At 41.2% G+C, this 15,841-nt stretch overlaps 1 protein-coding gene across 5 annotated transcripts in view; it reads left to right on the top strand.

The window, feature by feature from the left end:
• Window positions 1-14,363, top strand: part of LOC148900454 (leucine zipper protein 2-like) — a 160,011-nt gene extending 145,648 nt beyond the window's left edge. For 2 of the 5 annotated variants that reach the window (XM_088992200.1, XM_088992204.1), the window contains exon 11: window positions 11,388-14,362. In XM_088992200.1, the coding sequence (XP_088848326.1) occupies window positions 11,388-11,513 (126 nt within the window). In that variant the 3' untranslated portion in view covers window positions 11,514-14,362. Of the gene's footprint in view, window positions 1-11,387 lie in introns of all 5 variants that reach the window. The other 3 variants (XM_088992199.1, XM_088992203.1, XM_088992205.1) reach the window with 3 other exon arrangements.
• The last annotated feature ends 1,478 nt before the right edge of the window (window positions 14,364-15,841 follow it).

Raw genomic sequence — 15,841 nt, 5'->3', positions numbered from 1 at the left:
TTCCTCAGCTGCTGGGTTTCAGTGAGAACTCAACTTAATCCACCTCTCTTTAGATAGACTGAACAAAAATGAGTATAACACACCTGATAAAAGTGTTGTAAATAATTGAAATAATATTTGTATAATGTTTCACTGGGTCCCCTGGTTTCCTCCCATATTTTAAATTGATGACAAGACTTTTGTGATTATCTGTGGTTCTCAGATAAGGACCGTTTACTTCTCATTGATTTGTTTTTAATTGTATTTTCTGAAATAGGACATTCTGCAGTGTCTCAAGCGCTAACTTGGACATTTGCAGCATGTTAATGGCGAAACAATAATGACCACTAAACCACTTCAAAAGCTCGAGAGTTCAACATTTCAGGACAAATCCAATTTATTATTGTAACAATTTGACAATTTCTGTTATCAGCTGAACAAATGGCAAATACAAATATTTTTTTTTCGTGTCACACTGCGCCACTACTACCATTTCAAAAATATCGATTGTATATGTACTCTACAAAATCACAATATAAGAGCACTGCAACTGTGCTGCATGTTGTACATTATCTATAAAGAAATTTAGAATTTCATTATTTATCAAATAGCATGACAAATGCAAAAATAGAATACAATATAATGTCAACATGCTGATTATTACATGTATTAATGTGCATTACAGGTGTGTTTTGATTGCAGAAAATAATCTGACATTACATTATATAGTAGGAAGACAAAATAAGCAGCAAGCACTACTGATTCTGAATTCATTGAACAGATTAGATTGATTTTGCAGAGGCTGTAATCGGATTGGACAAAATGAATAATTAAATACCTCAAGCATCACCATGCATATGATGGAAGCAGAGCATCTAAGAGAAATTGTAAGAAGAAAATAGATTGCTAGGAATAAATGAATAAAATATTTTCAGACTATAATTTAGAAAAAAAAAACTTTGGTCAACAGATGAGCACTTCTGCATCGCACTGCAGTGGTTATGGGTTCTATTCCAGCTTCTGCCTTCCTGTGTGGGGGTTTCATGTTCTTTTTGTGCCTGCGTGGATTTTCTCCGGGTGTCCTCCCTCGTTCCATAAACATGTGTGATAGGTTAAGGGACAGTCTAAATTGCCCTTTAGTATGACTGTGAGTTTGAATGGTTGTTGGTTTATGTGTGCCCTGCAAATAGCTGGCAACCACTTCAGGATGTCCCCGCCTACTGCTCAAATATAGCTGAGATAGGAACCATCATGTCTGCAACCCTGCTCTGGATAAGCGAATTAGAAAATGGAGGGATAGATGTTGGGCAGGACTTGTGATAGTGTGGTGGTATGCTGAGAAGGCAGTTCTTGCTCTGACTGCTCATCTGTATGGCAGATGGCTTATTTTTCTGCTTTTCTTTTGAAATTAAATCCGAATGCCTGTTTTTCAAAGAACCCAATTTGAAACAGAGGCAATGTAAACACTTCACAAAATATTTGTATATCATGGGAAAACATTTATTTCAATAATTCCATTCAAAAACTGACATTTATAGATTATAGATTTAAAACAAATTCAAATGTGATCTTTTTACACAATTTCAGCCTCCATGTTTCACATTAATCATTTACTAAACCTAAAGCACCTGCACAGATTAAATTGCTCCAGGTTGATTGAATTGTCTTAGTTTGGCGCAACATAAAGACGACTGCAAATTTAACGACTGCCCTGAAGCCAATTATTGATACCCTTCCTGGGATGGGTCAGCCAGAAGTTCATAGCAAAGGAACATTGCTGTTCACGCGAGGCTCTGTACAAGGATATCAACAGAATGTTCAGTTGACGGAATGTGGCAGGACCTACCGGTAAGAGAGATGACCGAAGGCTTCAGCAAATTATCAAACAGAACATTCAATAATAATAATAATAACAATAACCACAACAACAATAAGAATAAGAATAAGAATAAGAATAAGAATACATTACATTGCATTTTAAGCGCCTTTCAAAGCTCTCAAGGAGACTTTACAGTCACAGACAAGCATATGTACTATAATGAATAAAATTCAATTACAAATAGAATGCAATAAATAAAATACAATTCTAAATAGAAACAAGAGAGAGAGAGCTACACAGAAAATGCCATTTTAAATAGTTCGGTTTTGAAATGGGACTTGAAGGTGGGAACAGAATCAATGTTACGAATGTTGGAAGTGAGGAAGTGAGTTCCAAAGTTTGGAGGCAGAGCATCTGAAGGCTCTGTCAACCATCGTGCTGAGATGGGCAGGGGGGGCACGCACACAGAGGTGGAGCGAGGAAGAGGATCTGAGGGAACGAGAGGGAATGACAATTTGAAGACGGTCAGATAGGTATGGGGGCAAGATTCTGGATAGTTTTAAATGGATAAAGAAGATTTTTAAAGTCGATTCTATATTTGACCGGGAGCCAGTGGAGCTCTTGGAGGACGGGGGTGGTGTGGTGAAATGATAAGGTTCTGGTGATGATCCGGGCTGAAGAATTCTGGACGAGTTGAAGTTTGTAGAGAAGTTTCTGAGGGACACTAAAGAGAAGTGAATGGCATTAGTCAATCCGGGAGGTGACAAGACTTGTCAGATATCCAGAAAGAGTGAAATGGTATGGGAATCACAGCTTCCAAAAAGATTGCATTGCATCCAGAAGGTGGGCTACATCTGCCTTGCGGTCATAGCAAGAAATGTCTCAACTGGGCCATAGAGAATAATGACTGGAGTGTTGGCCAGTATTCCAAGGTCCTATTGTTCGATGAAAATTAAGTGTGCTTATTATTCAAGAATCAAGGTTGAAGGGTTTGGTGGATGCCGGGTGAGGAAGGTGCTGCCTGAAGTCCAGTGTGAAATATCCGTAGTCAGTCATGATTTAGAGTGCAATTTCCAGTGGAGGTGTTCGCAGACTCTGCTTTCTCAAATCCAATGCCACATGGAGACAAAGAGTTTGTCATAGAGGTATTTAGCAAAGTGTTAAGGTGGTTAACAATATGTGTATTGTTGCTGTTGTGGTTTGCAGTGGTGTACAGAATATTTGATCAAGATATTTTATTGGTTTTGGATTGGATTATTTTGTGCAAGCAGTCATAATGTGGTGGCTCGTTGGTCGGCAGTTTAATGATGCCGTTGGTTATAGTGCCAGTGTTGGTGCCAAGCCTACCAGTTTATAGGTATATATCACCCTTGGAGATGGGAAATAATGACACGCATGATTTGCTTTGCGTGCTGAAACATCAGAATTCCTCCCACTTCATGTAAACGTTCCTGCTTCAAGTAAGAATTAATCTTTCATTTTTGGGGTTAAAGATGAACTGAATCAGGTTTTACCTCATTCAGTGACCCAGCCTCCCTTAACCCAGCCTATGAAAAAAATAAACAAGTGTCTAAAATTGAAAGTGTGGAGTCTGTAAAGACAGAAAGGTGTCTTCAAGAGTGAATACTCACAGCACGTGTGTGATTGAACTTCAATACATTGTAATTCTGACTTTGCAATTAATAAATAAAACACAAATATGTATTCTTGATGAAGCAGCTCATGTATTTTGTTTTTCTACTTTCATTCCTTTCATCACTTTGCTGCTGTGAAATGTAAATTTCTCCACTGTGAGACTAATAAAGGCAAATCCAATCCAATTCAAACTATGATTGGAAATTTGGTAATTTTGTGAGCCTCAGCAGACAGAGGTGTATTTGTACAGACTATTGGATTGAGTACTGGATCGGTAATACTTGAAAAAGAACTTTTTTGGAAAAAAAGCATTACTACCAAAATCAGTCTTGATTTGCAGTCGGCTTTCTACATTACATTATCCAATATTCGTATCCGGGTGCTACTTCTATTATGCCTTCTCATGTTCAGCCAGAACGTGTGTTGCCAACTCATAAGTACAAATACTTTGCAGAGCAAAATTGTTGGGAGCTGGGAGCCACACACACACGCACACACACACACACACACACACACACACACACACACACACACACACACACACACACACACACACACACACACACACACACAAAAGCAGCGTCTGGCTCGTTCGATGTAACATGAATGTCCTCTTCGATTTGCACATACCTTTCATAAGGACAATCTCATGAGCCAGTTCTCACGCATTGTGGTTTAACCTCAATAGTTTGACAGCTCGCTGAGGAGATTTCAATAAGATTCCTTGTGTCAGCAAAGGGAATATTTGAGGTTATTTGCTTATACGCAATAGGATTGGCCTGGACTTGCACTAGTTAGCCTTAAATTATAATTCAGAAAACTATAGACCAGGCTTGGTCAACCCACGGCTCCCGAGCCGCATGCTGCTCTTTGGCTGATTTCATGCGGCTCTTAAGGGTCCGGCTTAAGGGGCGTCCACATGACAAGCATAAAAAATATTTGGTGCTGGCGCTGCCATTCATCCTCTATGTACCATAATTTCGCAACCATAGCGCGCACTGCACATTTTGGAGAAAATTTAAGACTTTTAAGGGCGCCTGAGACTCGTGAAGACTTTTAAGTGCACCTCAGAGTCATGAAATTATGGTATTAAGCTGACCATGTGACGTTAAGATGAAAATCAATCATTTATGTCGTAAACCAAGGGTGGCCAACCAGTCAGAGACTCGACACAAATTGTTTACGACGTAAACAATTCATTTGCGTCAAGTTGACTCTAAAAATGGCAGGGAAAAAATGCACAGCAAAACGAAAATATGAAGACGAACACAGGACGTTTTTAAAAGAGTGGGAGAGTTTTGATTTTTTTGTTGAGGGTAAGGGCAAGCCATTCTGCCTTATGTCAGGCGTCATTGGCGCATTTCAAAGCGTCAAATCTTCAGCGCCACTTCAGCTCACTCCACGTGAACATCGACCAAGAATTCCCCAAAGGGACTGAACTTCGCAAGCACAAGTTGGTCACTTTAAAAACTACACCGAACATAATCAGAGACATACCCCAGATATTTTTTTTCCGAAAATTTACAAAGCACCCAGAGACCGTAACGCTTGCATCAAAAAGCCATACAACGAAGGGGAGTTTATTAAAAAATGCCTCAGTGACGCTGTTGAAATCTTGTCTCCTAAACTAAACTAAAACAAATGGTAGCAGGTGTCCAACTGTCCCGCCACACTGTTGAACGCAGAATTTCAGACATTAGCACCGCTATTGAATCACCGCTGCACTCTGAGCTTCAAGCATGTAAGTATTTTAGTGTGGCATTGGATGAAAGTTGTGACATACAAGACAAGCCTCAGTTGGCAATATTTGCACGGTCTGTGACAAAGGATTGTGTGATCAAAAAAGAACTCCTTGATATTGTGCCATTAAAAGACAGAACCCGAGGCAAAGATGTGAAGGAAACAATCTTCTTCTTCTTCTTTTCCTTTCGGCTTTTCCCTTCAGGGGTCGCCACAGCGAATCAATGTCCTCCATCTAACCCGGTTTTGTGCATGATCTTATCTCACACCAGCTACCTTCATGTCCTCTTTGACCACATCCATAAACCTCCTCTTCGGTCTTCCTCTCGGTCTCCTGCCTGGCAGTTCAAGGCTCAGCATCCTTCTGCCGATATAGTCACTCTCTCTCCTCTGGACATGTCCAAACCATCTCAGTCTGGCTTCTCTGACTTTCTCTCCAAAGCCTCTAATATGAGTTGTCCCTCTGATGTACTCATTCCTGATCCTATCCAACCTGGTCACTCCCAAAGAAAACCACAACATCTTCAGCTCTGCTACCTCCAGCTATGCTTCCTGTCTTTTGTTCAGTGGCACTGTCTCCAGTCCAAACATCATGGCTGGTCTCACCACTGTTTTATACATTTTTCCTTTCATCCTAGCTGAAACCCTTCTATCACACATCACACCTGGCGTTTTTCTCCAGCCGCTCCAGCATGCCTGGACACGCTTCTTCACCTCTTTTCCACACTCTCCATCGCTGTGGACAGTTGACCCAAAGTACTTAAAATCCTCCACCTTCTTTATCTCTTCCCCCTGTAGCATCACTCTTGCACTTGGATCCCTCTCATTCACACACATATATTCCGTCTTGCTGCGACTGATCTTCATTCCTCTTCTTTCCAGGGCATATCGCCACATCTCTAGTTTCTCCGCCAACTGCTCCCCGTTCTCGCTACAGATCACAATGTCATATGCAAACATCATGGTCCAAGGAGATTCTTGTCTAACATTGTCTGTCAGCCTGTCCATCACCATAGCAAAGAAGAAGGGGCTCAGAGCTGACCCCTGGTGTCCCACCTCCACCTTGAATTCCTCAGTCACACCGACAGCACACCTCACAACTGTCTTATAGTCATGATACATGTCTTGCACAGCTCTGACATACTTTTCTGTCACTCCAGACTTCCTCATGCAATATCACAGCTCTTCTCTAGGCACCCTGTCCTACGCTTTCTCCAGATCTACAAAGACACAATGCAATTCCTTCTGACCTTCTCTGTACTTCTCTATCAGCATTCTTAAAGCAAACACTGCATCTGTCATACTCTTTTTTGGCATGAAGCCATACTGCTGCTCACAAATGTTCACTTCTGCTCTTAGTCTAGCTTCAATTACTCTTTCTCAGAGTTTCATTGTATGGCTCATCAACTTTATTCCTCTGTAGTTAGTACAACTCTGCACATCTCCTTTGTTCTTAAAAATGGGCAAGAGTACACTTCATCTCCATTCTTCAGGCATCTGTTCACCATCTAAGATCTTGTTGAATAAACCAGTCAAGAACACCACCGCCACCTCTCCAAGACACTTCCATACCTCGATTGGTAAATCATCAGGCCCGAGTGCCTTTCCCCCCTTCATCCTCTTCAGCGCCCTCCTCACTTCATCCTTGCTAATGTTTGCTACGTCTTGGTCCACAACACTCACGTCTTCTACTCTTTGTTCCTTGTCATTTTCCTCATTCATCAATTCTTCAAAGTACTCTTTCCATCTTGCCATCCCACTACTGGCACCTGTTAATACATTGCCATCTCTATCCTTAATCACCCGAATTTGGTACAGGTCCTTACCATCTTTGTCTCTCTGTTTCGCCAGCCTGTAAAGATCAGTCTCGCCTTCCTTGCTGTCCAGCCGAGCATACAAGTCATCATAGGCCATTTGTTTGCCCTTCGCCACCTTTACTTTAACCGTGCACTGCATCTCCTTGTACTGCTGTCTACTCTCGTCCGTCCTCTCAGTGTCCCACTTCTTCTTTGCTAACCTCTTTCTCTGTATACACTCCTGCACCTCCCCATTCCACCACCAAGTCTCCTTATCTACCTTTCTCCCACTCGATACACCAAGTACTTTCCGACCTGTGTCTCTGATTATGTTTGGTGTAGTTTGCCAGTCATCTGGAAGGACCTCTTGCCCACCCAGTGCTTGTCTTACCTCCTTCCTAAATTTTATGCAACACTCTTCCTTTTTCAACTTCCACCATTTTGTCCTCACTTCAGCCTTTGCTTTCTTCATCTTCCTCACTGCCAGCTTCATCCTACACACTACCACTACTTTGAAGTCACTGATGTCCTTTAGATGGCGCCGCTGACACAAAATGTAGTCTACCTGTGTACTTCTGCCTCCATTTTTATAGGTCACCCTATGTACCCGTCTCTTCTGAAAGAAAGTATTCACAATAGCCATGTCCATTCTCTTAGCAAAGTCAACCACCATCTGTCCTTCAGCGTTCCTCATCTGGAGTCCAAACCTGCCCATCACCTCCTCATCATCTTTGTTTCCTGCGCCAACATGTCAATTGAAGTCTCCACCAATTACAACCCTCTCACTTCTCGGGATGTTCTGTATGACTTCACCAAAATTTCTCCCTCTCCGCCAGCTCACATCCTACTTGTGGGGGATACCCACAAACAACATTGAACATCACGCCTTCAATTTCTAGCTTCAGACTTGTCATTCTATCTGATACTCTTTTTACTTCTAATACATTCCTAACAAACTCCTCTTTTAAGATAAACACAATTCCATTTCTCTTTCTGTCTTCACCATGGTAGAACAACTTAAACCCTGACCCTAAGCTTCTAGCCTTGCTCTCTTTCCACCTGGTCTCCTGGACACACAGTATGTCTACCTTCCTTCTCTGCATCATCGATGAGAAGGTTTCTTCAGCCGTCATCTGTACAAAAGTGAAGGTTTCGGACGTTTCCCCTCCTATCCAAGAGTAGTCCCTGAGAGTAGGGACCTATCATAGCTGTGTCCGGCGTCCCTGAGAGTAGGGACCTATCATAGCTGTGTCCGGCGCCACCATGTCTGGACATTAGGGATATATAAATGGGGCCGATACGACCAGTCAGACTTTAGTTCGCTGACGAAGCCTCTTGGATAGGAGGCGAAACGTCCGAAACCTTCACTTTTGTACAGATGACGGCTGAAGAAACCTTCTCATCGATGGACCACTCCTGTACGACTGAGAGCTTACACAGACGTTCTCTGCATCATGTCAACCAGCTCTCTACCTTTACCTGTCATTGTTCCTACATTCAAAGTTCCTACTCTTAGTTCTATACTCTTGGCGTTCCATTTCTCTCTTTTCCACCGAGCACCTCCCTCCTCTCCTTCTTCTTGTTTCTTGAGTTTATTGATGACCCTTAACATTTCCATAGATGGATGGAAGAAACTTGCATTTTCCAATTGTAAATCAGGGTGGGTTAAACATGCTAATTTAAATGCTGCATCAATACTGAATTAGTTTAATTTAAAGCAGATTATTTACTTACAGACAGTGTAGGTGTTCAAATACCTGACATGTTTCGGCGTCTACTTCCGCCTTCGTCAGAGTAAGACGCCGAAACATGTCAGGTATTTGAACACCTACACTGTCTGTAAGCAAATAATCTGCTTTAAATTAGATATCAAGTAGACGGGATGAACTTCGTACAACGAACTGAATTGGTTTGTCAGATTCATATAACCCCAATGAATATTGCCTTGTAAGAAGTTGATTTTGGATTTCTCATAATGCCTACGGGTGTTTTGTAAATAGTGGAGAATTCTGTTTTCCCATAATACTTATGTCACGGCACTCGAGGCTTGAGGGCAGGGCTCGAGTGATGAAAGGAAAGCGGGGAGGTTGGATCCAAAATACACGGCGAGACAGATACTCGTGAACAAAAAGTCTTTACTGAGGCACGCATGCAAAAATAACAGCAGGGAGAGGTAAGTGAGAGATCGGTGACGGCAGACCTGACGGCATGGAAGTAGTAATGGTGGCTTTCAGAATACTCCGACAAAGACGGTATTGCGCGATCGGTATATATAGTCAGAAGGCACAATCAAGGGAATGACAACCGGCTGTGGGAACCCAGGTGCGTGATGATGGGAGGAACCGTCTCCATGGAGCAGCGGAGGAGGTGACAGGAGGGGCGGGGCGCGCCCCGGGCGGCGACGAGATGTGACAACTTAAATAATGCTTGGAGTATGTTTATTATCTATCGTTTAAATCAGAAAACAGGATGCACAAATGTGTCTTTTTTTGATACCATGAGTGAGTTTAGTTTTCCATTTAGTATTCACCTGTCTATTTTCCTTGTGTCCGGTTCGTTTCTTTGACCCACAGTGTATCTGACTGTGTTCCGTGTGATTTAACACATCCAGAACCTGTTTGGACTGACTATATATTGTACACAACAAAAGAGTTCTCAGGTGTGATGTGTGATAGAAGGGTTTGAGCTAGGATGAAAGGAAAGGTGTATAAAACGGTGGTGAGACCAGCCACGATGTTTGGACTGGAGACAGTGCCACAGAAGAAAAGACAGGAAGCAGATCTGGAGGTAGCAGAGATGAAGATGTTGAGGTTTATCTTGGGAGTGACCAGGTTGGATAGGATCAGGGATGAGTATATTAGAGCGACAATTCATATTAGCGGTTTGGGAGAAAAAGTCAGAGAGGTCTGATAAAGATGTTTGGACATGTCTAGAGGAGAGAGAGTGACTATATCTGAATAAACCTTGAACTGCCAGGCAGGAGACTGAAAGGAAGACATAAACAAAGGTTTATGGATGTTGTCCAAGAGGACATGAATGTAGCTGGTGTGAGATAAGATCATGCACAAAACCGGGTTAGATGGAGGACACTGATTTACTGTGACGAACCCTGAAGGGAAAAGTCGAAAGGAAAAGAAAGAACAAAAAGGAAAACTTATTCAAAACCAAGATTGTTCCTTGTTAATCTGTATCTGTATTTGAAGTTCTGTATAACTTTTGCAGGTTTATTAATGATCAAAATATTTAAAGTTATTTTTATTTGATCGATTGATTTAATTTGAAATAAGACTGTACCCTGTACAGGTATGTGTGCTTTGAATTTTCCCCGCTGTGTGAAATTTTTATAGCTGTTGTATTTTGTTTAAAGTCATGCTTTGTTTTGGTGAGTTGGTGTGTGAATAAATCATTTGCAACCACAAGTATAAAGCCATTCCCATAAGCGACATTGACAAGCATATTATGGGTGTTTTGCTTTGAGAAATGTTGATTGGTTTCTGCGTGTACTCTTCTGCTCAGAAATGTGATGCCAAAATATGTAAAAAGTGAATAAATATTCCGAATCGCAATGAAAATTGAATATAAGGGCATACATTACATTGTTGAGGAAATCGATGAGAAGGTTTCTTCAGCTGTCATCTGTACAAATTTAAATTTGTATATGATGTATGATTGTATAAATGTATATATATATATATATATATATATATATATATATATATATATATATATATATATATATATATATATATATATATATATATATATATATATAAAATTTGTACAGATGACGGCTGAAGGAACCTTCTCATCGAAGGACCACTCCTGTACGACTGAGAGCTTACACAGACGTATTGTTGAGGAAACAACAATCCTTTATGTTGCATAAACGACATTCTGCTCAATAGCGATCTGACTGATGTGACTGCAAGTGCCGTTCATCAAAGAAGGGAGGGCGCTTTCATCCCAAATGGTGGTTGATGTCATGCATTATACATTTCTCATTCACTCTTTGGTATTCCAAAATAAAATAAAAAAAGAAAAGGATGAATTCTGGTGTTGGTAGGTCTTTGCCATAACCAAGAAAATGCATCTCACCTAGCATCACGTCGGGTGTTATCAAGTAAGGTGATTTCCAAACAACAAGCATGTAAGTGAATATGTGGGAGTTATATAGCGCATATTAGTCTTCCTCCATATATCAGGAATGTACAGCAATCAATGTGAGGCCCTTGTCAAGTAAAAGTGTGCATTTTTTTCAAAGGAGCCTTGGAAATGTTTTTTTCAATGCATCATTTCTGAGGTATTAATGAGCATTAGCCATACCTATTTGTCAAATCATAGATGGCGGTATGGCCGTCAATGAAATATGGCCATGGCTATTTCGTTTATTATTCATGTTTATCTTTTGAACCTCACAGCGAAGAAGCCAAGGGCAGCCCGAGAGCTTGAAAAGCACTGGAAAGCGCCCAGACGACAGCGAGGACCAAGTGCAAAGCGGCGGCAGCAGCAGCAGCAGAATGATAAAGCCTCAAAAATACAACTGAGCGGCGTTCCTTCAATGATATTTCAATGAGCACACATACGCACATGCACACAAACCCAAACAAACACACACATACAGATTTGCTTTGAAAAGCTCAGGCAGTGGAAATGTCAACACAACAACATGGCATGCATTATCCAGTTTTAATTTGAAGGTAACAATGGCACTGGTAATTTGTTTGATGATTGTTCATTTGATGTTTACTTATCTGAGTTTTATTTCTGGTGAGGGTACGGTTTACTGATGTGTGAGCTTTTGATAAAAAATCATTTCGCCCTGGCAAGGCCAGGGCACTCACAAGAGTCAGTAGTCACTGAATTGACTGATGCCTATTCCACACTGAATGGCTTTTGCAGTCTTTGCTTAATCACTTTCGGAATGGTCACACTGGAACATCCGTTGAATCATGGCTACAACTGAATGATTTTCAGGGCATTCATGCAGTGTCATTGCATCATTAGTATGGGTCCACAACAGTTGGTTGGTTGTAACTTTGAGCCAAAACATTGTGCTCACATTCATTTGGAAACAAAATGAATAAAAGAAATAAGAGAAAGTGTGTCCAATTTTAAAATGTAGCTCAAAGTGAGTTACACATGCAGTTTCTGTTGATGATAGTGGCTATGACAATAATATCATTTCATGGAGTGTTTGTCATGTTTTGTTTACCATCTGTGATTGTAAAGTCAAGGGGGTGTGGAATGATTTTGTTGAGATTTGGTTGCATTTTCCATCTGAGATGGTGCAAATCGTACAGTGCATTCCGGGCTTATCACAGAAAAAAAAGAATAAAAATAGTGTATATCTACAACAACTACCAAACTTTGACTATTGTTTGTCACTCATGGTAGCAGGTTAATTTACTCGTCTACATTTTGGAATATACAGCTCAAGTTGGCTGGCCAACTTTTCAACATTTAATATTTCACTCTTTTTGCCTTTACCACTCCAGAGGCAATGAGCCAAAGACTCACAATGGGTCGTCTCCCCGAGAATGTGCCATGCACTGAGTAGTAACTTCTAGCTACATGTATCTGTGTTCTCTGACCTTGATGTGTACTTTTATTGAACTGTAATTTTCAGTACATTTGTGAAGAATAAATGGTTATTTGTGGGAAAACAAAAAAATCATGACCAAGTATGTTTGTGATCCTCAGAACAAAAGATTTCTCACTGACAAACGCGCCCCGTCCTTAATTTGGCACATTTCAGGAGAGGTTTAGATTCGAGCTGATGATGTGTGCTTTTCAAAGTCACAAATATTGTCCTCCCTCTTTAAATTGTCAATGGCTTTCTGAATAATTAAATTGAAGAATATGAGTCATTACTTGCTTTCATGCTTTACTCTCTTAAGATGAAAATGTCAGAACTGTCGTATCTTTGACAAATGGTCGTATCTGTGTGTGCGATGAAGAAAATGATTACAGACTTTAGAGTGACTCCGAGGCGTGTTTAGACACAGCAGCCAGCCAAAACGCTCACTCGCTGGTGCAGCCTAAGGAGTGCACAGTTGTGCCTTAACCTCTCAAATCCCCACGTTGGGTGATGTGAACAATACATCCCATTCAACAAGATGTTCTGATTTACACATTTCTCGTTAGAAAACTACAAGACCAGGAAACTCAAATCCAAACAACTGTCAAGATGACAAGAAAAAAGTGGATAAGACCCAAGTGGCTGAAGGAGCTCATTGGAATACACAAGGAATTGGAATTACAACCATAGGTAGCTACAAGCACCTAACGAGAAAGACACAGGTTTGTGTTCAGCGTGACCATTGAGACCACCAATGCAATACAAACTGCACCAATGTATCTTCTGTGGGTTGAAAGGACAAATATTTTGTTTATGAAGCAGAACATGATAAGTGGTCAGGAAAATGAATGGTTACAATGTGCTTAAAAGGCTTTATTCAAGCATTATTTATTCACACCGCATTACCCAACTGTTGTGGGGCTTTAATACCACTCCCATCTGCTGTCAAGTCTACATTGGACAGAGAAAAAAAAACTATTTGTGTGTTTTGAAATGAACAACTCAACCCCATGTCACTTTAGTTCCAGCAACCCCTCCGTGCATGTGACATTTGGTGTGACCACAGGATCTCAGGATGTGCCGTTTTAAAAATGTCAGATGGCAGGTGTACCGTTTTTTTTTTCAAGGCCAGAATCTTTTTTGTGCATAGCAGAGTGAATCATAGGTTAGGTCAATGCGTTGCGGTGGTATAAAACGCCTCTCCAATCAGGATTTGGAGAGCTAGGCAGGATTCAAAGTATGCTGCCTTTTAACAATAGACCTTTGATAGGGAGTGTAATGATATGAGCAAATCATATTTGCATGTTCAACTAGTGAGGCCTGGCTATAGACCTGTTGCGTCACACGTGTGTATTATTTTGAAGTGCACTTTTCAACCCTTTCATGTCTTTCAATTCCTTGATCTCCTTGATGTGCGTCTCACCCTGACGCATAGCACACGCTTGAAAATTGTATAAAAGGAGCTGTCGCGGGACAGAGAGATCGGGCGAACCACGGGGCAGAGTCATCTCAGACTCATCTCGGACTTACGCCCGGCTCACGCCGGGCGTCGGACGGACATCACGGCACGACTTGCTCGACTCCACGCCACGATCAAGCTCTGCGCGTCACCTGCCTGGGAGATCTGACAACGAACCTACTTCCAAATAAAGAGAAACATCAAACTCTTTAGACCAAATGAGCATGTGCGCCGCTGCAAGTCAGTCTGATGAGAGCCTACGAGATGCACACGTCAATTTCCTTCTCCCTCCAACCAACACAACCGTTCTAATAAAGAACCTCAACTCTATCCGGAAGTTGTATCATTTACTGAACACAAAGCAACACAGGGAGGAAAAGAAAATGATTGCACAATCTCGGGGCTTTAATCAAAACAACTAGGTGTTATTTGTATGGCATTTATATTTTTCCACTGAAAATAATTAAAATATAAGTATTAATATTCATCATGATGATGATAAGAATTATTATTATTATTATTATTATTATTATTATTATTATTATTATTATTATATCCTGTACTCACAATGTCTATTTGAAGCCGAAATCATTTTCAAAAACCCACACAATGCAAAGTGTAAATTTGTTTGGAAGCAAAGGAGGTTCGCTGAAGCCATATGATCTTGTTTTATTTAACTGTGTCCCTGTAGAGCTGCATAACCAAATTAAATTTTCATATTTTTAGTAATTAAGATAAATTCACACAGCCGGAGATGGCTCTTCACTATTTCCTCATCCTGTGTGCTCTCTGAGACAAAAAAGGAATGTGTCATGATCTGGTTGGCGACCAACGGGGGGCGCTGTCGGCCCCGCCTGCACCTGCACAGGTGCTGGTCGTCCCGATCAGATTGGCGACCAGCGGGTAGCGACGTCAGCCCTGCCGGCAGCCTCGCAGGTGCTGGTCGTTAAAATCAATGACACTTCAAAGGACACCTGGCACGATCATCCGGTGCCGATTCATTGTTTGTTTGCTGCTTGGTTGCTGCATGCATCGTGTACGTGTTTGTTTAACCTTGGCGGGCTTTTACACTTGGTTTTCTTTTGCTACTTTGTATTTTTTCCATTTAGATCATTTTGATGTTTTACATTTTGTGACTGCTGACCTTTATTTTAATACAATTTGTCAAACAACCTCCTGCTCCCTCCTGCCTGCTTTTTGGGATCCGAACCCGCCATCACCACCTTGCAAACCGTGACAGAATGGTGATATGCACCAGTGACGTGCGGTGAAGTTCATGGCTGGTGATGCACTGACGTCATCACAGTCAGATTTACAAACATGAACTCCACAGAGTAGCTTATTCACCATTTGATTGGCGACAGTTAACGTGTTTTGTTTAAAATGTCATGTCTGCATTCTTTATATACTGTATACAAACTGTAGCATAGAAAAATGTGTATTATCGTGTTACCTGTACTTATAAATGAAGTCCAAGTCTCTCTGTCTCAATGGAGATCACTGCCAGTGAAGAAAGTTGTCCTTGATCCGTCCTGTTCCGACTGTATATTTTCAGTCTTTTGTGTTGAGAATGACCGCTCCACTGATGCTGTCGTAGCTGGAACAGTGAGCACGAGCTGGAGCAACTTCGTCGCTTCAGGAATAGTTTCAATGAGATCATTCTTGGCCAAAAAGCTGAGAAGCTGTCCAGGAGATTTACATTCATCCCTCACCGTTTGTGAGCTATACAGTCCGGTGTTGGTCTTCCTTTAATTATCTCCTGCTTCGATTGAAAGTCCAGTTTAGAAAATTCTTTCAATTTAGATATGTAATCCACCATTCTGAAAATAAGGCCA

Source organism: Hippocampus bargibanti, linkage group LG03, assembly GCF_051943395.1.
Source record: "Hippocampus bargibanti isolate YZ-2025 linkage group LG03, ASM5194339v1, whole genome shotgun sequence".
Taxonomy (NCBI): Eukaryota; Metazoa; Chordata; class Actinopteri; order Syngnathiformes; family Syngnathidae; genus Hippocampus; species Hippocampus bargibanti.
The sequence above is the reverse complement of the archived record's forward strand: the minus strand, read 5'-3'. Positions and strand labels throughout refer to the sequence as shown.